Source organism: Myotis daubentonii, chromosome 14, assembly GCF_963259705.1.
Source record: "Myotis daubentonii chromosome 14, mMyoDau2.1, whole genome shotgun sequence".
NCBI classification, from domain to species: domain Eukaryota; kingdom Metazoa; phylum Chordata; class Mammalia; order Chiroptera; family Vespertilionidae; genus Myotis; species Myotis daubentonii.
Window position 1 is genome coordinate 37,638,340 of NC_081853.1, and position 21,532 is coordinate 37,659,871.

Below are 21,532 nucleotides of genomic sequence, written 5' to 3' on the forward strand. Positions count from 1 at the left end.
AGCTCCCTCCTCACCCCTCGAGTTCCTGCATGTCTGACAACCAAGTCAGTTTGGCTGATTTAAACACAAACATTTATTGAATTTAATTATCTCATTATACTCATACCCACTCCCCACCCTCAAAGAAACATTCTAAATTGATCTCTAATTGGGCAATCAAAAGACCTGGCTTGAGATGTGACTTTGATAAACCCCCGAATGACACGTAATGGTATGTAGCCACCGAGGCGACGGTTTTTGCTTACCCATCATATCTTTTGTCTTCTTGAAATGTTTGTACCACCTTCCAAATTCTTGACATTTTGCTGCCGAGACATTTGCATAGTAAGTGCTGTTCACAATGGAAGAAATCATACTCTGCGTGAAGAGGGGAAACAGTTGTAACACATAGTGGCACAAGATGGAACACAGAGACGTTTTCAATTGTGCAAACTGTTATTTTTTTTTTTTAAATCAACTGAGTACCAATACATTTTTGTTTCACACTTAACCTAAAGCCTCAGCTTCTTAAAATTCATTAAGGAGATCATCAAACGCTTATTTAAATAGAAAACAACCGCCCACTGAGACCAGTATAAAGCTTATCAAACCCACAGGCTTTGCTCCAGTATGTATGGAACTTCCATCAATGTCATCCGTTCTAGGGCGACAAACTTACCCTGATCCCCATAAACCCAATTCTGTGAAGATGACTTTATGACTGTTTGTAAATAAATGCTACTTCGAGTTTGTTTTTTTAAACATGTGTCTTTATGGTTGAAAGCATTATAGATGTCCCCCTGTATCAACCCTAATGACCCCCTTCATCCCGCTCCTACTCCCTCCCCAGGCCTCCCCTGTATCCATGGGTTCTGCGTAGCTACTTTTGAGTTTTAGTAACTCTACATCCTTGCTTCTCAAAGTAGGCCCCAGGGATCAGCAATACCAGCATCACCTAGAAGCTTATTAAAAATGCATCATCTTCAGCCCCACCCCAGACCTAGTCAATGGGCAACTGCATATGACCAAGATCCCCGGGGTCTTTGGGTGTGCATTAAAGTTTGGGATACACAGCTTCGCTTTCCTCTTCTATTATTTGGTTTCCCACTGGAGATGCATTAACTGCCTTAACACTGACCACATTTAAGGAGAAAATAAACTACTCAGAGATCCTCTATCAGAAGAAAAAAAAAATTTCTACAGTTGTATTGCTAGCTTCATCTACAGTAAAGCTTGAGTTCTGAATTTCAACGCAACCATGAAACACTTAAATATATACATTTCATGCTTACGCAATTTCTCAAAGATACCACAAAAAATAAAACGACCTATTCTGTCACTTGCCTTCATCCTGAAAACAGCCAACAGTGTTAACAGAAAAATGAAGATGGAAATCATGATTTTGATGTATTAGGAGTTTGGGGGGAGAGTTAAACTCATTTTTAACAAAGAAAAGTGTTTTCTTCCCAGCAAATTTTAGTTACGGTAATTTCAGTGACTTAATCCATGTTATTTTTAACCATACCATCCCTATTCTCTAGTAGCAGCTAAATTAATTTCCAATTGCATCTCAGGAATAATTAAGACTTTGCAGCACCAACCCACTCCCCACCCGCCCCCCTGCCGCCACTCCTCTGTGTAGAAACCTGAGAACTTCCACTTCAGACTTCAGTTGGTCTATGGTGACAGAGTTTACAGAGGGCAGCATTGTTTGGGAGCAGTGCACAACCAGAAAAGCCAGTTTGGGAACAAAAGTATTTTTATATAATTATCTCCTTTAAGCGACTTCTAATTTAAAGCTCTTTTGGTTATTATTGACTCTCCTAACATCCATTAGCAGTGGTAATTCTATAATAGGAACACATTCCAGTAATATGCAAATCTTGGGGATCTTTGAAGAACTTATAGTGAGGAGGACAAGCTAGAATTGCATTATTTATGTAAAGCACGGTGATCTTTCTTAAGAACTGTGACATCCTTTTTTTTATTTTTTGACACTTTCTACTTTATAGTCCTTTCCTCATTTTATTTCTCTAAAAAGACATCCTTAATGGGCTCATGATGCCCTGCCATTAATCTAGTAGCTTGCAATCTTACTAAGAGCCTCCCTTAGTCCAGAGTACAAAAAGATACTTAGCAAGGGTGCCAGAACCAGAGCCAGATTACCTGATCCGGTTAACAATCCGTCAGCTTCAATCACCCTTACTCTATCGTAATAATGGATCAATAAAGTCAGACACTAATAAAACTATTGAGACTGCTGATGGATAACGGTGATTCTGAAAATGGATGGCAGTTGATGTTCTTCCACTTTGGTTCAATTTTTTAAAAATTATTACTCTTATACCTAGACATTCTGGCAGTTTCTTAAATGTTACTATAATAGCCCATATAAATTTTAGCTGTAGCTTTATGTCTTAATTTTCCGAAATATTTGGAATATCTAAGTTTTCTTAAGGTTTCTGACAGATATCCAATCTACTTTAATTTGCCAATAGTTCTATATGTGAAATTTGCTCTTTGCTGTACACCTACTATGTGCCTGGCCGGTACTCGGGCAGACAAGACAGAGCCTCTGCCTAAAAGGAAGCTTGCAATCTATTAGGAAGACAGATAGGTAAACAGATCATTTCAATTTAATGTGTTCAGTATATCAACCGTGAAATATATGTATATGGGAGAAAAAAAGAAAGAAGATACATAGTGTGTGGGGGGAAAAAGTCTGAAATATTTTTACACAACTAGAGCCCATATGTAATAGTGCTATGCAGTTCATTATTATCCATATGTGAAAAGTAATATCCATATGCGCACGATCATCAACGCTTCCCCCTGCCCTTGTTTAACCCTACATTGGTAGCTTCTGTCCTTAAGTGACTTTCTAGGCACTGTTCTGCTCTGTGGAGTGGTGTGTGCTCAGGGAACTCTGATTAATGTAAATATTAGCCTAAGCAGGACATAATCAAAAGGCTAACCCACAAGTTATGACGTATGCCAAGACAACTTTTTAGATTCTCTATCTTTCTATGCTTTTTGGGGCTGGGAAATATTCCATAATTCAGGTAACTCAGGGTCACTTCACTTTATATTGGAACAATATACAGTAAATTTCGCATGTAGCCACAGCAAGATGCTGTTTTTCTTCTAGTAAAATCCTTATTGAAATCTCGGGCATGGCATCTGACTACACTAGCGAGTTTCAAGGGCAGGGAAGAGAGAATTCAGGATCTTAAGGGGCCCATGGCATTTGAAAGATCATATCCAGTATCGTAATCTTCAATTTGGAAAGTCATAAAGAAGCACCTACTGTTTTGAAAATACAAATGACAGAAAGTAAAGATTGACAATATTTTCATAGGTGGTAGGGATGGATGTACAAAGGGTACACCAAGAGCCATGATTTTCAGGAGAGGGGCTTGGGGTTCATGTCAACCAAAAGGAGACACTGGTTTAAAAATATTACAGTAGGCTGTCAGTTCATGCAGATCTGGGTTCCATATTACTTTCTAGCCCAAATGCCTGGCACGAATTAAACACACACTAAATGTTCTTTGATGAAACAGAATCAGCTAAATCTGCATTCAAGTCCAAGATGTGCTGCACACTACTAGTGCGACCCCAGTCAAATTAAGTACTCTAAAACAATTCCCCATACTAAATGACAACGATAGTGGCACTCACCCCATGGGGTTGTTCTGTGACTCCATTCATTCCGGCATTTTTTTTTTCATTCATTCATTCACTATGTATTTACTGAACTCCTATGATGTGCCAAGCACGGGGCAAGTGACTAGGAAGTACGGCTCTTCACGCCATTACTTATCTGCCCTTGGACAGACAATTAATAAAATAATGAATGTGATACAATTAGCACAGTGCCTGGAACATACCAAGTCTGGACTTAAGAGGTGTTAATGACTACGACAACCCTCTGCCACCACCTCCTCATTGGGCTCCTATTATAGGCTCACATTTCAGATCAGTCCAAAGACTACTCTGTGAATAACAAAGGCATCAGGTAAAATTTCAAATGATATATTTCAAGTCAAATACATTTTCTTATGAAGAATGTAGATTGTACTCATTAAATTGAGTTACAGGTAAAGTAAGAACAAGGGAAAACACCAAGGAAAACGGTGTTTCCATTTGTTGCGATATTCAAATTTGGTGGTAACTTCTAAAGTTGGCCTGCACCTGGTAGCTGACGTCAGGAAGACATGCACCGCTTCTCTGACTTGGATGATCGACCAGTGCCCTCTCCAATTTCTAGCTAACAGCTGTTCATCCCTGAGGATGTATTTCAGGTATCTCTGCTCTGCCTTTCCTGACTTCCCAAACATCCCACACATGGTACCACGATAGCACTTGTCATGCTGTGGATTTTCTCCTAGAGCCTTGGTTCTCATCTCTAAATAGTGTGCACTCATCACATTCAGGGCTGGGAACATATTAGTTGATCAACAAAAGGACACTGAAATAAGCCATTACTGCAGACTACCAGAAAATCAATCAATCAATCAATCTCTCTCTCTTGTCCTTAATACTTAAAGGTAATGGCAGCTTACTTGTTAAATGAGACTCTTAAAATCATCACTTTTGGCAGTTACAATAAAACTCGTAGTTTAAAAAATCTTTGTTCACTCGTTTGCAAGAGTTTTTCCTGCCCGAGTTTTTCCAAAATGCAACGGCACAGATGTCTCAGAAGTCACCGTGCTTGCTGGGTATGTCATTCCAGAACCAGTCCTCTCCCATGTCTATTTATACGAGCTCTCCAGAGCACTCGGAGAAAGACACACCAGGGCACTTGGAGAAAGACACACTGTTATCGCAAGTTTTCCCACCCGGTGGCCAGTGTGTGTAAAAGATGAACGTTCAGGGAAGAAAGGACTCAGGCTGACAAAACTCAGTCGGTTTAGATCCCCAGTTCAAATGCTACACACAGCACCGACCAGTGAATCGGCCGTGGCTTTCCTATGCTGGGAAACAGAATTTGAAAGTCAGCTGAAATTGGCCGTGGGTCTCACAACCTCAGTGTGACACGATACTCTCGTCCTGGGAGCCAAGTTGTAAGCTTTTCTAAGATCCATAAAGCACATGTCTACGCCCTAGGAGGGGCTTCGGTTCTTTCTGGGAGTCTGCTGAAGTTCCGATCTGAAAGAATGCCATCTTCGCAGAAACCCCGGCACTCTAGAATGATGCCATCTGCCACAGGCTGAGCTTCCTTCGCAGCCACATACATTATTTATAACCTTTCTAATTGTGAAAAGGTAAGGGTGGAATTTTTCTAAAGCCTGACGTAGATATAGTGAGAACCTTCTGGACCTTGGCTCAAAAAAATACTGCAGGTCTCTAAATTTGAAACACAAAAAAGCAAACAACAAACAGAACACCCACAAGGAATCAGTGGAGGTTACATAATTTTTCAAAATGTTATATCCTTCCAAATCCCTACTAGAACGGGACATTCACCGGAGGTGTACATTTATAACGCGTTCAGAAACTAAGGAAAGACGGTTTTATTTTTCGACTTAAGTAGCCAAGCAAGAGGTTTTAGGGAGAGGTGAAGCCTTCTGAAAAAGAGGTTCATCAACTGGGGAAAGGCAGTGATCTGATTACCCTTAAAATTGCTTTGTTGTGCCTTTAACAACAACAAAAAACCCACCCCAAAACAATGCTAATCAGGTTATTCAATCATTTAAACCAAAACTGTTCATGCTTTTCTGCCAAATCAACCAACCACAGCAAAATCTGTTATCTCTGATTGCTCAGCTTCCAGTCAAAAAACAGTTAACCCCCACTGTACCAAAAGTTTTCTAAAATACCCTCAGAGCTCTGCATGCTCAGGGAGAAAAAAAGAGAAAGCCATGTCATCTTTAAAGGGTAATTGGAGTGTGGTACCCTATTTGCATATGACAATATACTCTAATACACTAAACAGCCTGTACCGGAAGCCAGCAACTCCCTAGCATTGCATGTGATCTCCATACTGGCGTTTTGTGCGCTGTTGGGGTTTTGTTTGTTTGTTTGTTTTGTTTTAAACAGGACTGCAATATCATGATCCAAACTTACTGAAGACTTGCTGATGGTTTAACTGAGGCAGAGAAGGTAGCAGGAAAAATCTACAAAATGGTGGTTCACCAGGTTTAAAGCTTTCAGGCTCCATCAGCAAAGAGGGCAAAGGCTACCACGTCTTATTTACACAATTATCTAAATACGATTAAACAGCTGATGGACAAATATTAAACTGGAAAATGTATAGTCATTTCAGCTTAATGTAATCCTCTTTCTGTAAACACCCAAGATGATTTTTTTCAACCAGAACAGTCCTGACATCTCATAAGCCTAAGGGTGAATAGCAAGAGATTGTTTTTGATAGTTATAAATATTCAAAAGACATGCAGACCATCTGCTTTCATAATACAGGTAAAGCAAGACTGAAATGGTGACTGCTGTATAAAAATGATTCTTTTAACAAAGTCTTCCTCTCCTCGAAAACTATAAAGACAGATGTCAAAAACTGTTTACACAGAGCAATCAGGAGCGTGCAAAATGTAATATTCCTTTTACACACAGTGCTTGCTAAAGAGATTTTTTTTTTCTTTTTCTTCCCATCTGTGTGTTGCAACACATTTCTACAAGTTAAAAACATTTTTTTCAAACAGAGATCTCATGAATACCCAAAAACATGCTATCTGGTTTCTGAATGCTAATTAATTTCAACTAAGGAATCTGAATATCTTTTTCTGTAGGAGGAATGTATGTTTTGAATTGGAATACTCTGGAGAGGCAGCAAGAGAAATCAACTTGCACAGGTTTAATTCTATAAGGCAATTTTCATGGTTCTACCCTGTCTGATCCATACATATATATGTATCAATTATGTCCATGCTTTAAATGAAAGCATATCACTGCTAATGTCTCTGGCATAAAGTCTAAAATAATTGTTTTACAAGATAAATGTCTGCAGATGTGTATATATATAAATATATATATATATATATACACACACACACACACACACACACACACACACACACACACACACAGAAGCCTTTAACTTTTAAGTCGATGTAGAGAGATGCATAAAGCTCTACAGTTAATTTTCAGAACTGGAACACTAATCTTGACAGTAACCTTTTTATGTATTGTATTAATGGCACAGAGGCATTAAGCACCTTTTTATAATTTTCAATAAAATGAGCATTTACTGAACAATCTGTCAAACTGCTGGCTCTCTATTCTTTTACGTTTTTTTTTTGAGAAGTGCAACATCATACACTCCAATGTTCCTCTCATTTCTCCAAGTCCTGTCTGCCTATGGCCCGAATTTTTACAGCAGTCTTCATGTATGCATGCGGAAAACTCAAAGGTCAAACTTAAATTTCAGATCAAACAGAACCAGCTCTCATTCAAATACAATTTTAATAGGAATTTTCACAAAATTGGGTTTTCTTTTAATTCCAAAGGATAGCTAATACTGCAAACAAGCTCCAAAAGGCATCATGTGAGATAGTGTCATGGAACGAATTTGTTGAAAATGAACAGGTAGTCCCCATCTGGTATTTGGGGGTGGGAAGGAAGGGAAATGGGCTTCAATTTATGAGAAGCAAATGGCAGGATTTCTAAGTGTAATATTCTGTTTGTGCATGTTAGCTTATGTTCCCCAAATCTTTCCCTCTGGATCCTCTATTGCTTTCTAAGCTATCCTCTTGGGAGATACAACTGGGGCATATTCAGAATCTCAATTTGTTGAGAGGAGGCTAATCACGTCTAAATTTTACTTAAACTCCAATTGTCATAGTTATGGCTCTTGCCATCTTGATCAATCCCAGTGCCTGAAAAATGGCATTTTCACACAAGGGTTACTAAGATGCACTAAAAAGGGAAACTCAATACAAAGCTCTAAAGGAATACAAAAGGAAGCACACACAGAGAACACATCCAATTTGGTTTTAATTTTCTTAGCATATCTCCTAGAGATGAAAATGCGATCATTTCAAACACATACATTTTATTTAATTATTTAAATATACAATTCATAATTTTTTTAAAAAGAAAACGTTGGTTCACAGTTCATATGGCTTTTTTCACATAATTAAAGTAATTTTACTAAGACCCAGATAATATCTTTGACCAGATTCTCTATTCAGTTCTTTTGTGTAAGTACCTGTCTAGATTTTTCTTATTACACTGAAACCTTCTTACTCAAACTAATTGAATATGTTAGTAAAGACCTTAAATTAGAAAATATTGGTTAAAAGGTGTATTATTACCAAGGGCATATAATATTTCAAATTAACTGCACAGAGGCTTGCAATTGTTCATCTGCAGTATGAAGGGAATTGAAGTATTCTCCAAGGCCCCTTCTAACAGCTTTAAGATTGTATGAAATCTATGTCTTCCCAAATAGAGGTCCTAGAAGGTCTCCTTTAGTGACTAAAGAAGATGCAACTGTCATGCACACCATCCATTCTTAGGCATTCACTATGCAAACATCCCCAAACTGGAGTTTATTTTCAGAATGGTTAAAGCCCCTTGGTATCTTGCTTATATACGATTACAAAAAATTTACTCATCACTAAGTTAAACATTATGCTACTCCAAATAGGATTTGTACAAGTTTTTTATTAGATAGATCTAAATCCAATGAGTTTGATTTTATAACAAAAACTGTTTCCTAAAATTCCAAATCTCCATCAACTGACACATTTGCAGAATGCTTGCTTACTCTTACTCTGATGATCCTTGTGTGGTTAAATCTCCCATCCTCTAGGGAGATCAAATTTTCTAGTATCTGTGCTTAGAAATAGCAGAAAAAAAGAATACCAAATTTGTGTTAAGTTCCAGGGGTCCTAAATAGAGCACACTGAAAAGCTTTAAGCCACAGAGTAGGGGCGGGGGGAAGTAGTCTGAAAAATCCATTATTCTAAAAGTAAACACTAGAATTAGGTTCTGTAACTCTTCACGGATTTTACATGCCTTCTTTGCATTCCTTCTTTACATGAACACTATTAGAGTTTAAGCTACATCACCTAAAAATTGGGGAGGAAAAAACAGTCTGGCTTTTAGCTTTTGATGGAGACTCCAGAACTCTGGGAGTCTCCTAAATCCTAGGGAAGCTCTCCCCACAGGGGCTCCCAAAGGTTCCTTATAAATAACCTCCAGGTCTGCACAAACCCTAGGAAGCCCATCGCAGGGTCTGTGGACCCCACTCAGACCTGATCCAAGATTTTACAGGAGACTAAGGGCTAAATCATGTTGTTGATTTCTGTGTTTTATTGTTAGCTATCCACTAAGACTTCCCACATCCACTGGATAAATATAAGTCAATGTCACCTCTGGATCAGGTCATAAAGAAAAACCAAACTAATCAGATTCATCTCTATCAATATTACAAAAATGCTTCATTTGGGGAAAATGTCATACGCTAATAATCACCGATTTTGTTGTGGTGAAATGGCAAAAACAAACAAACAAACAAACAAAAAAACCTCACAAATGGTGGACGGGTTAGACATCGTGAATTAACGAGCCCGTCCATCACTGGAGGTGTGTGCTCTCGGCAGAGCTGGTGAGGGGGGTGGGAAAGCGAAGTCCCTGAGGCGCGTTCTGGAATGACTGAACAGTTATCTACACTTGCAGCTCTCTCTAAACTCAGGTGATCCAGGACCTTTATAGCTGACATATACATTATAAGTTTACAGGCTTAACCAGAGTCTTCAAGGCCAACTGTGGACTTGTGCACATCAATTGAGGAATGGACATTGTGAACTCACACAGGGTGGTCCTGGCTGTTAGCATTTCTGTGTTGGCAGCATCAGCATCTTTGTCTATAAATCATTTAGACTGTGTTATTGAAGTTTTCCCTCTTAATTTTATTTTTAAATATGAGAAATGGACAATTGGGACTAAAAATATTAGTGAAGAGATTTTTCTAACTAAGAGAGATTTTAGATTCAGTAAAAGAAAATGTGGATTTCAACTATAGCACAATTGAGACAAAAGGAAAAGTATTAGTCACACTGAAATATATGTTCAATTATGAAAAATTTAAAATGCAGAGAAATATGGTGCTAAAGATTGTGCTTAATAGTGATGTATAATTAGGTCTTTTATAGCATTTGTTTAGAATTCTGGGTCCCCTGTACTCAGTCAAAACTATGTTCAGGTTACAAACATGTAAGTTCCATTACATATATATTTAAGAATATTACATATAAGTAAAAATATGTAACAGCTTGTAATGTAAGCAGGTTTTCTTAGAAAAAAATCCAGAAGCAATTTGCTCTTGGGTATGAAAATTCAAAATGAAGTCTAACAGGAAAATATTTTGTAAGCTAGGATACTACAGATAAAATACAATTAATAAAACTACTGACACAATTTATTGGTTCATGAAATTAACATGGTGAAAATCCTATGAGGATATTTCAGTTTTACACATATTTTTGAGATCCTACCATGTGCCAGCATTTATGACTGTGATGATGAATAAAACAATCCCTTTTGTACACAGACAATTACAGTGTACACAGGGAGACCAGTTAGTCCAGTTAATATCAGAACAACGAAGAAAGCACTCTGATGCGTACAGAAAGGGAGTAAGAGTCTGAGAATGGGGAGTGGGGTGGGGAAAGTTAAAGGAAAGGACACTGGGGGAACTCACATCCAGAAGATATTCCCATGAGGCCTCTTCATATTTTTGACATTGTGCATCTAAAGTGTCATATTTACTTAACTTGCCAATGTGCTTATTTAGAGCACAAGGCTCAAGTCTTCCCCCACTTCCATTTTAAAATACATCGAAACTTTTTAATGGTCCTACGAACGATGCTAAAAGGATCCCTCAAGAAGTGAGAATGAGTTATAACACAGTCCTCTAATTTCTTCACAAATGGAAAGTTCTTGGTTGTTTCTATAAAAAGGAAGTTTACATCAAATCTTCTACGTACCAGCAAAGTTTCCTAGGCTATGCAGCACCCACAAATGCAATTTCAAACTCTCCATCCCATGTCTTAGAAAAACAACTCAGGTTACTGAACACTTTAGAACTGAGTGTTGTTCTAAATGTTGTGCAAGTATTAACTCGTGTCATTCTCATAACAGTCCTGCAAAATTAGTACTACGATCTTCCCACTTTTCAGATGGGGAAACTGAGGCATGGGCAGTCATTTGCCCAAGCTCACAGACCTCATGGAATGAAAGCTAATAGCTCACGAATCAGCGATGACAAAGACCAATGACACACAAATACTCACATACGAGCAACAGAATGAAGCTTCTGAAGAAATGTATTACTTCAAGAAATAGTTCCATTAAGAAATAAAAAGAAAGCACAATCAAGCTCTGTCCTCGGTTAACATAATCCTGGAGAGTTTTAATATGTTTTGGGAAATAGTGAGGTTTCAAATAGTTAACACTTGTTTCCGTTTGCTCCATATTTTTTAATTGCCTGGGAGTAAATGCTGAATTGACAGTAAAACAGGACAAGCCCAGGACAGTCAGTGGTACCCAATGAGGAAGTACCCTCCCTGTCTTGTCATCTGGATACGAATGTGATCTCAAATAATGCTAACAATTAAAGCTTCATTCTTTCTTCACTTTCACCCTATCATCTGGTTTGCATCTTTAACTCCTCTGAGTAAATTAAATTAGATTAGCATGTTCATGGGAAAATACTGCAATACAAGATTTCTTTTTTAAAGAAGTAAAGAGGATGACTGAAGAGGATAAAGTTTTAGAATAAGAATGAGAGAAAGAAAAAAAAAAAGGCTGTTAAAGGAAGTCAGCCACCTTCCTGCGAGGAGGGATTCTGCAACCTTAGGAATTGTCCACGATGAAACTCCAGCACCCCATAATAACGCTGCACATTAGAACACAACACAATCTTGTATTTCTGTGGTGCCCTTCGCGCAAGCATCCCAGGGTGCTTTACAATCATTATGAGTTAAAATTAAAACTGAAGCACATACAATTCCTAATAGAATCATTTTAAAAATGCTAAACAGAACAAATAACTTTTAAGTCTAGATTTAAAAGTCCCAACAGCCAGAACGTTCCTTACTTCAATTGGCAATGAGCTGCAGAGCCCGGCTGAGCTCTCCCCTGTTATGTTAAAGGCTCTCTTATGTTTTCTATGCTCAGAGCCTGAGATGATCAAATGGTTTCCAATGAAAAAGAAAAACAAAAAATTGGGTGTATCTGTTTGTTTGGATTATCCTGAACTTAGGGTTGTTTTTTGTTTGTTTGTTTGTGTACGAGTTTGTACGGGGCCCAAATTTGACATGAAATAAAGCAGGTTTAAAAAGCAAATCCAGATAGAGCCCAGCTTGAAATTTCAAGTCATAATTGTAAAAAAAAGACACTCAAAAAGCACTCTAAAGCTAGCTCTGTTTTAGCAGGAAAACCAGATTAATTAGCATGTACCAGTTAACTTAAACACACACACACAATTAGAACATAGCATTTAATAGGCTTTCACCCAGGCCATGTCTACTCCTAAGCCTTGGAAGTATTTATTATTCTACAAACCAGAAAAAAAAAATAAGGGAAATCCTCTCATGATATGGTAATTTTTCTTGCATTAGTGATTTTGAGGTCAAAGGAAACCTGTTCAAGATCTAAAACAAAGCAGAGGTAAAAAACCTATTAAGTGAAAATGAAGTACTTACACATTGTTAAGCATCCCAAAATTGGCATGGCTTAAACTCTTTTATGTTGTACTATTGTGAAAAGATAGTGGCCATAAAATATTTGAGATCAATCCACTGGAAGTTAGGTGCTTTATTAAGTTCAGCCAGTTTTGATTAATATTTCTAAAAGGTTATAGAGAACTAACATCAAGCTACAGTAAAAATTTTATGTGTCTAAAGCAGCTAAAAATGAGATTCAAAAAGTAAAACTTGCAATTTAGAGGACACTTCTACAGTAGACTCTATGTATTATAATATTAACACGGGCAGGTATCTCACTGTCTGAAATATGTTGTGTTGCAATATTTTCCCAAGAACAGTGAGAATGAAGTAATAACTGGTTTAAAAAAGGAGGCAGAAAAAATTATTTGGTGTAAGTTTAGCAATTCACACACAATTATGCCTATAAGACTGGTTACTATTTCCATTATGGACCTTGCCATTAATACAATTGCTGAAAGTGGTAATAAAATCCAATTAGTATCAAGTACTTCAGTGCCTGGAAAAGCAGATATTCACAAGCTGGAATTCCCATGGTCAGTAGGGTAAGGACTGGGATGTTTTTTTTAATTTTAAAAAAAGGAAAGAATACAGCTATTTCCCAAAATACATGGTAATTAGCAACAAGATTTATAATATTACCCTAGGAAGATGCAGGCACAAAATCCTACAAGCACACTTCAAACAGGAAATTTCTAGTTTGTTTGGTGTGGATTATTTTAGAGGAAGGAGAGAGAGAAGGAGAGAGAGAGAGGGAGGGAGGGAGGGAGGGAGGGAGGGAGAGGGAGAGGGGGAGGGAGAGGGGGAGAGGGGGAGAGAGAGAGAGAGAGAGAGAGAGAGAGAGAGAGAGAGAGAGAAGGAGAGGGGAGACAGAGAGAGTTACATCAATCGGTTGTCTCCCATAGGCATCTGGGATAGAGCCTGCAACCCAGGTATGTGCCCTGACCTGAAATCAAACCCCGAGACCTTCCAGTACACCAATGATGCTCCCACCGACTGAGCAACACTGGCCAGGGCAGGAAACTTTCTAGTTTTAAGTGGAGTTGCCAGTTATATCCTCATCCTTAAAGTCAGTCCAATGGATGACTAAGGTCTAGACCAGTGATGGCGAACCTTTTGAGCTCGGCGTGTCAGCAATTTGAAAAACCCTAACTTAACTCTGGTGCCGTGTCACATATAGAAATTTTTTGGTATTTGCAACCATAGTAAAACAAAGACTTATATTTTTGATATTTATTTTATATATTTAAATGCCATTTAACAAAGAAAAATCAACCAAAAAATGAGTTCGCATGTCATAGGTTCTCCATCACTGGTTTATACTTTCAGATAGACTCAAGAACTGCTCACTGTTTCCAATGAAATGTCTGACATGGTCTTGGGGTTCAAAACAAAGGGCTATTCGCTCCATTATACCTACTGATCAAGATGGATGTGAGGATGGGGGGGGAGAAGTGACTGCCACAGAGCTGTGACATTCAAATCTTCTGGAACCTCAATATACCACATCATTCCAGAAGTCAGCCCCTGTGGGCTGAATCACCCTCTCATGCTCAAAATTAGGGGTACGAGATGATGGTTCTTTTAAAAAGCAAGTTATTATACAAACAACAAAATCAAAGATCTAAAAACACATGTTAAAGAAAAATTTCAATAGTGAGAATAAAGACAACTGGAAAACTGTAAGTAGTTATCAGTACTTCCTAGAAATCTAACTATCTTATAAAAACATCAAATTAATTTGAGAACGCCTTTTTAAAAATAGTCCTTTACTATATATGTGAGCAAGAAGGAATCCTGGTTAAGCTCACAAGCTCCAGGTATGAATTCTTGCCCCTCACCTAGCAATGTAACCATGGGCATTTATTTAAACATTATATGCCTCAGGTTCCCGAACTGAAAATGGCAAAATATAAAACAGGGATGATAGAAGTGCTCTTGATACTAAAGCACTAAATCAAAATTAACTATTATTACTTCAACTATTAAGGTGTGTCACCCTTATTATTTCACTGGAAATTTCTGAGTGTATAAATATGTAAATATGTGAATGAATGTCATAGGTTAGGCTCTCACATGAAATACAATATATGAATACTGATGCTGCCTGTTCCTTTGAGAGAATGTGATTATCAGTGTTTCCCAAAAAATATTTTAAAATGTCACTTCAGTGCCAAAGTTATGAAAAAAATTACAAAGGGCAGTTAAAAATATGTAACAAACAGGGCTTTTAAAATTGTTGCTCCAGTGTTATTTATAATACAGAATGAAAATAAACTGAACACGGGTTTATTAAATGTCTAAGTTCCAGGGAATCAGCAGAGTTAAATTTTAAATGCTAAGCTCCAGGAGGGCAGCACAGTTTCCTTTTTTAAAAAAAAAAATCTGTTTTGCCAATACATAATAAAAAAAAAATCTAACACATATTAGACCCTGATGCTGGCAGGAAAATGAAAACCCAAAAATCCTTTTTCTCAATATTACTTCTAAATGGAATGTTCACATTTGAATTCATTTTCTATAGCCTTTGCTACTTGAAAATAAAAATGTCAACTCCTACTTAGGTTATGTAGGGCCTGAGCTTGGAGCTACTTTTCCCCAGGTGAGAAACAGAAAATAACGCAGTGCCTTCAAATGTGAAGGCGGTGATTGTGTGTGTGTGTGTGTGTGTGTGTGTGTGTGTGTGTGTCCCGCACGCACCCCGGTGTGGGGTGTGCATGGGTGGTAATAATGCTCCTATCACATGAGAATCTCTCAGAAATATCTGACTTAAACATTTTCAGAAGGAAAGCATTAGGCTGGTAGAAGTAATAACTGATGTTTACTTATGATACTTTCAACAAAATAAATCTATCCTTGTATTGGAAAATATATATATATATCATCTCCAGTATTTAAGTTCCATTTCTAAAACTTCAGGGAAAACTAAAATCAAAATGAAAGGCAAAATGTTTATTTTTTCAACTCCCGAATCTACAATCTCAAAGTTCTCATGACCACAGGTTTTCTGGTCCCCGAGTCAAACTTCATTCTCTGCATTACTGGGAGTTCAGAATTCAACATCCAACTTATCTAACCACATTCCACTGAAAAAAAAAGCAAGAGTAACGATACAACGCCCAACCTCAGATCTGTAACAAGCGAGGCATTTCTTATGTCTTAGAACATTTTACAAAAATAAACAAACATGTGGGACCAAAACTTAATAAAGGGGTGTCAATCTATTTGGGCAGATTTATGATAGGAAAGCAGTACTGCAAATAACGAAAGCTATGAGTTATAAATGAAACCACATGCACACTTATGGAACCTCTGCAGCTGGAGAAAACTTTGCAAATATTATCAAAGAAAATATTACTGCACCAAAATGTTAAGTATGCATTTTAAAATCAGCACTTACGTTAAAATGTATCATTGGGAAAGGACTTTTGGGTCAGTCAGTAACCAGCATTTTGACTTTATTCTCTGGGGACATTGGCTCCTCTATCTGTCCAAGGAGAAGTCTGGGAAAGTAACATGTCCTAGTTCTATGATTCCAAGTCCCAAATGGACTTCTGCTTTAGCAAGATTGAGACAGTCCTCCAAAGAGAATCGGAGGCAGGCTTATCAGACACCAGGAGGCAAATTCCTGCTGGCTCCCCTTCCCATTCCTTCCTGGCCTCTGCTCGGTAAAGGGAGTCTATTGCCCACAGGGTAGACATCTGCTAAACATAGTATTAGGGGATCCTGTAGCCCTAAGTGGCTACAAGGTTATTTTATCATATTAAACAACTCTTACTGTACAGCAAAACATGAACACTGAATTGTATGCTGAAAGTTCTTAAGTGAATGAATCAAATCTCCACAGGGGGTCAAAAGGTCTTAATACAGGATTTCTTGGTGTTGGGTCCCGTAATATACAAGACCGAGACAATATTTATTTGCTCGGCTTTTTTATTTATTTTTATTTATTTATTTTACCATAGCATCTTCATCACCAAATCTTAGCCACAGGAGAAAGAAAAGGTCAGTTTTGCCAAACTCAGCATATATTTTTGGCTTACTCCTTAGAGAGCCTGAATTTCTCGTCTTTAATAACTTATGACAGCAAATAAAATAGAAGAAAAATGGAAAATAGTTCATTATTAAAACATTCTGAATTGAGTATCAGATTCATGGAGTTTATTTTACAGAAAGGATAGAAGATGATGTAACAGAATATAGAATAAGTCCCTCATTTAGACAACAGACTGCACTTTCTTCATAGTATTAAATATTAAATTAATTTCAAATATTTGCTGCCACTGCTCAACTATGCATTTTTTCAATAGATTTCTTTAAAGAAAAGATGACTGTAATTACAACTGATGTTGAAGATGCAGCCTAGTTTCACCACTGAATGATTACTGCAAAGTCTACACACACACACACACACACACACACACACACACACACACACGTGTGCGCACGATCTTCTAAAGGCCTCTCTATAGGAATTCACCAATATATGACTCTAAAACCAAGTCCCGAATTTCATTTTGTCATTCGGTTTAATGTTATAACTGCCTGTATTCAATTCATTTCCCATGATAACATTAAGTAAATTCACAATTATATTTATAAGCTACAGTGAGGTGGAGTTTACTGGCCGAATGTTGATGTCATTTAATAATGAGTTCTCACTGCCTATATTGATAAATACTGTACTTGCATCCTCCTCCTCCAGTTCACAATACATGTGTTAAATCTTTGCCTGAATTTACTTCCAAAATCAATGGGACACTTAGTAACATGAAGATACTTGAGGTTCCTATTCTGGGTGTTGCTACATGTATTACCTCTGAATTAAAAAAAAAAAGTGAAGTTTATTTCGAGGACATTTCCAATTTTCAAATGCTAGTAACCAAGTGGCACGTTATCTGGAAAACCCGAAGTCCAGAGGTTAAGAGTCACCTGCTTCATTCTATCATCCTATAGATTTCCGTGTTTCATTAATTTAAATTATTTTGGAGGGGTATAAAGTCATATCCTTTCTACTCCACGGGTGAAAGAGGAAGGATAGAAGGAAATGAGCTTGAGTTGCTCTGAATTTCAAGAAACTAACATTTAACAACACAGATAATATTTTACCTGTGGCTAGAGCTCACCTTAAAAGAACATAGCAAGTCATCATTATCTATCAACTTAATTCATTTGCTTTGCTCCTATAACTGCTAATAAATATCAAAGGAATACTGATGGGCTATATTGCAGCAAACCTGCAATGCATGGAGGTTCCACGAAAAGGTAGCACAGAAGCCCACAAGCTTCCTTCCAAAGGTGCCCTGTATCTTCATGAGCATCACATTAGACACACATTTAAAGGCTCCCTCAACTGCAGAAATGTTTGTAGCAGAATCGTATAGTTCAAGTTCACATGACTGACAGACTGACATTCAGAATTACATTTTAAACTTGAACTAAAAGAAAACCTTAAACATCTAGTTCTATCAGCACTTTAATTATGCTATGTCACAGAATGACCTAGCGCTGCATTTGGGCACTGAAGGCTGGCTTTCTACCACATTTATGTAGTGACCCCACAGGCAGCCCATGAAAAGCAGGTTCATAGCATCTTTGTTTTGTTTTGTTTTTAATCTGAAATTAGCTGAGCACTATCCAACACGATGTTTGGTTTTTACATTTGAAAACAGGGGCGGTCTCTCTCTCTCTACATTTTTAGTAACTCTGCATCAAAATTCATTCTAAAAAAATCAAGCACAATAAAAATGGATCTTTGTCTTATTCCAAAAATTCCTATTGGTATGACAGGCACCTCAGAGGGGGGAAAAAGGTACAACAATGCCCCAAACTAGTGAGAAACTCCTAACGAACTATAGCTACTCAACCTTTAGTTACAGGAGATTTCTATTCTTACTTTTATAATTATTACTACAAATGCTCTTTGTAGTTTATAATGCTCTTTATTTTTATAATGAGCTAAGTATTAGACAACTGAACTCTTATTTAATTCAGGCAGCATGATGAAGTTTTCCACGTTAACACTTACAAAGCCATTCACTGCAGGCTCCTGGAAGTGTTACTGCCTTTACTCTTCCCTACATCAGAGCACTGGGGAGAATGGAGCTTCCATGCTCAGAAGAGGAATGGGAAAGCAAGCCAGCAGAGTCTGCTGAGCCGTTTTTCCTTCGCTCTTTTCCCAAGGGAGAAAAAGTGTAAAGGCTCTGTTCAGAATGAATCAGGCGTATTTTTAAAAGTCACCAGTGGTCAAGCCACTTTGCATTTCTGGCAGATTCTCGCTTCCGATATCGGTTGCTTAAGACTACGGAGCCCCATGGAACCTCACATCAGGGCTGCCCGGGATGTCTTATTATTTATTCCACGCTCTGCTCAGTACCTGTGAAAGGGGGCACTCCTTGGCCAGCGAACTCTGATTCATATCTTTCAGGAGGTCCTTCAGAGCATTCCTCACTGTGGTGTGCGACCATTGTTCAGGAGGCAAGTCTTCGAGTTTGGGGCAACTATGTGAGACAGAGATTAGAAAGGGGATTATTACAAGATTGCATCCCGCTGCAAAACATTCCTTTAAGACAGACAGATTTCATTTTGCGCATCAAACAGATGCATCTGGAGATTGCTCTCGGTCTCCTGATTGTTCCGATTAGTTAATTACTTTATACAACACATCTGCTGTATCGATGCATGAATTATACATCAGCTGCCTGTGGTGGCTATTTTTTCATGTTACTTCTACCTTCCTGCTCTGATGCGCTTGGGAAGACAATTTAAGGTGTACTGCTTTCTCACGAGCAAGCAGGGAGAAGCATGAATGTATTAACCATTTTCCTTTCGTGACTCCGTTCATACGAATTAAAATGGTAAAAATCTATATAAATAAACAAGGCCGCGGCAAGAGCGAACAAGGCATTCTTTCACAAAATGTACACAGATGGCACTGTTCATGATATGCAAAAATATTTTTCTCTTAAGTAAACTTTATGTAAAATGCCTTCTTGTAATGCATCATTTCATTGACTAAATATAAAAAGTCTCGTCTTTTGATAACCTGCACAAACCTACAGATTTGGGGGGTGGGGGGGGATGCTTTTAAATTCTACACTGAAGTTAGGAAAATAAAGCAGAAAGGGTAAGGTAACAAAATCAATTTTAATTAACCCATCTGAAACACAGAGTATTGAAATAAAAAGGTTGACCAGAGATGCTTTAGTTAAAAATATCAGGTAACTAGAATGTTTTCCCCTAGAACGCTGTCCTGACTCACCTGTGTAACTGAATTTTCAACGTGACCACATGATACACGTCTTGAAGCATATCTGCTACCGTAGCATCAGGGGCATCTGTCACATAAGACAGTGGAACTGGATTCCACTTTCCAACCTGGATTAGCCCTATTCCAGATAAAGAGAATATGTCACTACAGGTTTTACCCTTCAGATAATGCATCTGGTAGGTTTTTTCTCTCTTTCATGGCCCCCACCACAAGCAATATTGTTATTTCTGTCTGAATGATTCCCTTCCCTCTAAAAGGCAGGTCAGTGAAAATATTCATAGCTCAGCTTTCCAAATTGTGAAATTATGTAAATGACTGTAGGGTTGTTTTATTATTTTGGAAATCAAACCCCATCAATAAAACCGATGCCCTGGCCACGTTTTCCTAACTTACAGGAAGTTCTAATAAGACATAGCTGAACCAGTTCTAAATGGCTTTACGATTCAGATAAGATTCTCTACTGCAAAGGGAATCAGCATTGAAAAATACTTTACAGCCCATAAAACCATCAGAAACAGAATAAAAGAAACAGAACTAGATATTCAGTCATAAATGCAAATTGACTCTCAACAGTCCATCTGCTCAAATACGCTCCTCACTTCCTTGTGGGTCCTCAGTGGAGCAGATTATTAAGGTCAATAAGCATACTAATGATTCAGCTGAAGTAATTTAAAAAAAAAAAATCTACCTCGACATTCCACATGATCAAAATGTGTGTTAACTAAACCAAACTGAATTAAGCCAATTTTTTAAAGCCACAGTCTATAAGGAACCAGTGTCATCATACACAGCTTACAGTTCTTTGAATAAAAAAAATATTCAGTGCTTTCCCTGGGAGGTAAACAAAGGATGCCAAGCAATTTCCCCGGCCCCGCACGTGCGTCATTTACCTTTGGCCTGGGCAGCAGAGCTGTGCGAGTAACCCAGAGACAGCAGTGCCATTTCTATCAGCTGGTTGAAAAGCATGTCCTTTCTCACCAACACAAATTCCGCATGCTCCTCCTTGCAATCGTATTCAATGGCGTTTTCATAATGTTCCACCACGCAAAACACCGGTAGCATAGTTCCTATCGAAGAGACAGGGAGGAAGAGATGCAAACCAACAATCTTCAGAAATACAGTCTGGGGGAGGGAAAAAAAACACACGAAGCCATGAAAATAAATCTTCACAACAGTGAGAGAAGGGGAGAGACTGTTTCCCAGGCAGACAGGGCACAGAAACACACAGGCACGCACACACCAACATATACAACCTTTTCTGTTTCAGAGTTGAGAGAGAAATATGGAAACAGTATGTGAACCTGCTCCGAGGGTAAGTGGGGCTCTGCTGCCATGAAGATGAGTGAATGCAGAATTACCTTTCTGATCAAATGATACTGCTGACGAGAGAGAAGTAGGTGTCTTGTCTGATCTGTTGTGAGTGGTAATATGGACAGTGTGCAAACCTGACTCACTCCAGTTGTCTTCCCAAGAACCAACTTCACGTGGCCTACAGGCTTTTGTTAATATTAAACTATCCCTTGTTTGTGCCCAAACAAATTACCTTTGGCCATAAAGTGATTAGCCTTTTACTTCCTTTTTAGAGATTTTA

The 21,532-nt window shown here is 38.0% G+C and overlaps 1 protein-coding gene across 6 annotated transcripts in view; it reads right to left on the reverse strand.

Annotated features, from left to right (window-relative positions):
• SATB1 (SATB homeobox 1) overlaps positions 1-21,532 on the reverse strand; it is a 101,729-nt gene that overhangs the window by 53,105 nt on the left and 27,092 nt on the right. For 5 of the 6 annotated variants that reach the window (XM_059664057.1, XM_059664059.1, XM_059664056.1 and 2 more), the window contains exons 3-6: positions 20,832-21,008; positions 19,933-20,059; positions 19,048-19,171; positions 246-357 (exon numbers count right to left, since the gene is read on the reverse strand). In XM_059664057.1, the coding sequence (XP_059520040.1) occupies positions 246-357; positions 19,048-19,171; positions 19,933-20,059; positions 20,832-21,008 (540 nt within the window). Of the gene's footprint in view, positions 1-245; positions 358-19,047; positions 19,172-19,932; positions 20,060-20,831; positions 21,064-21,532 lie in introns of all 6 variants that reach the window. The other variant, XM_059664061.1, reaches the window with a different exon arrangement.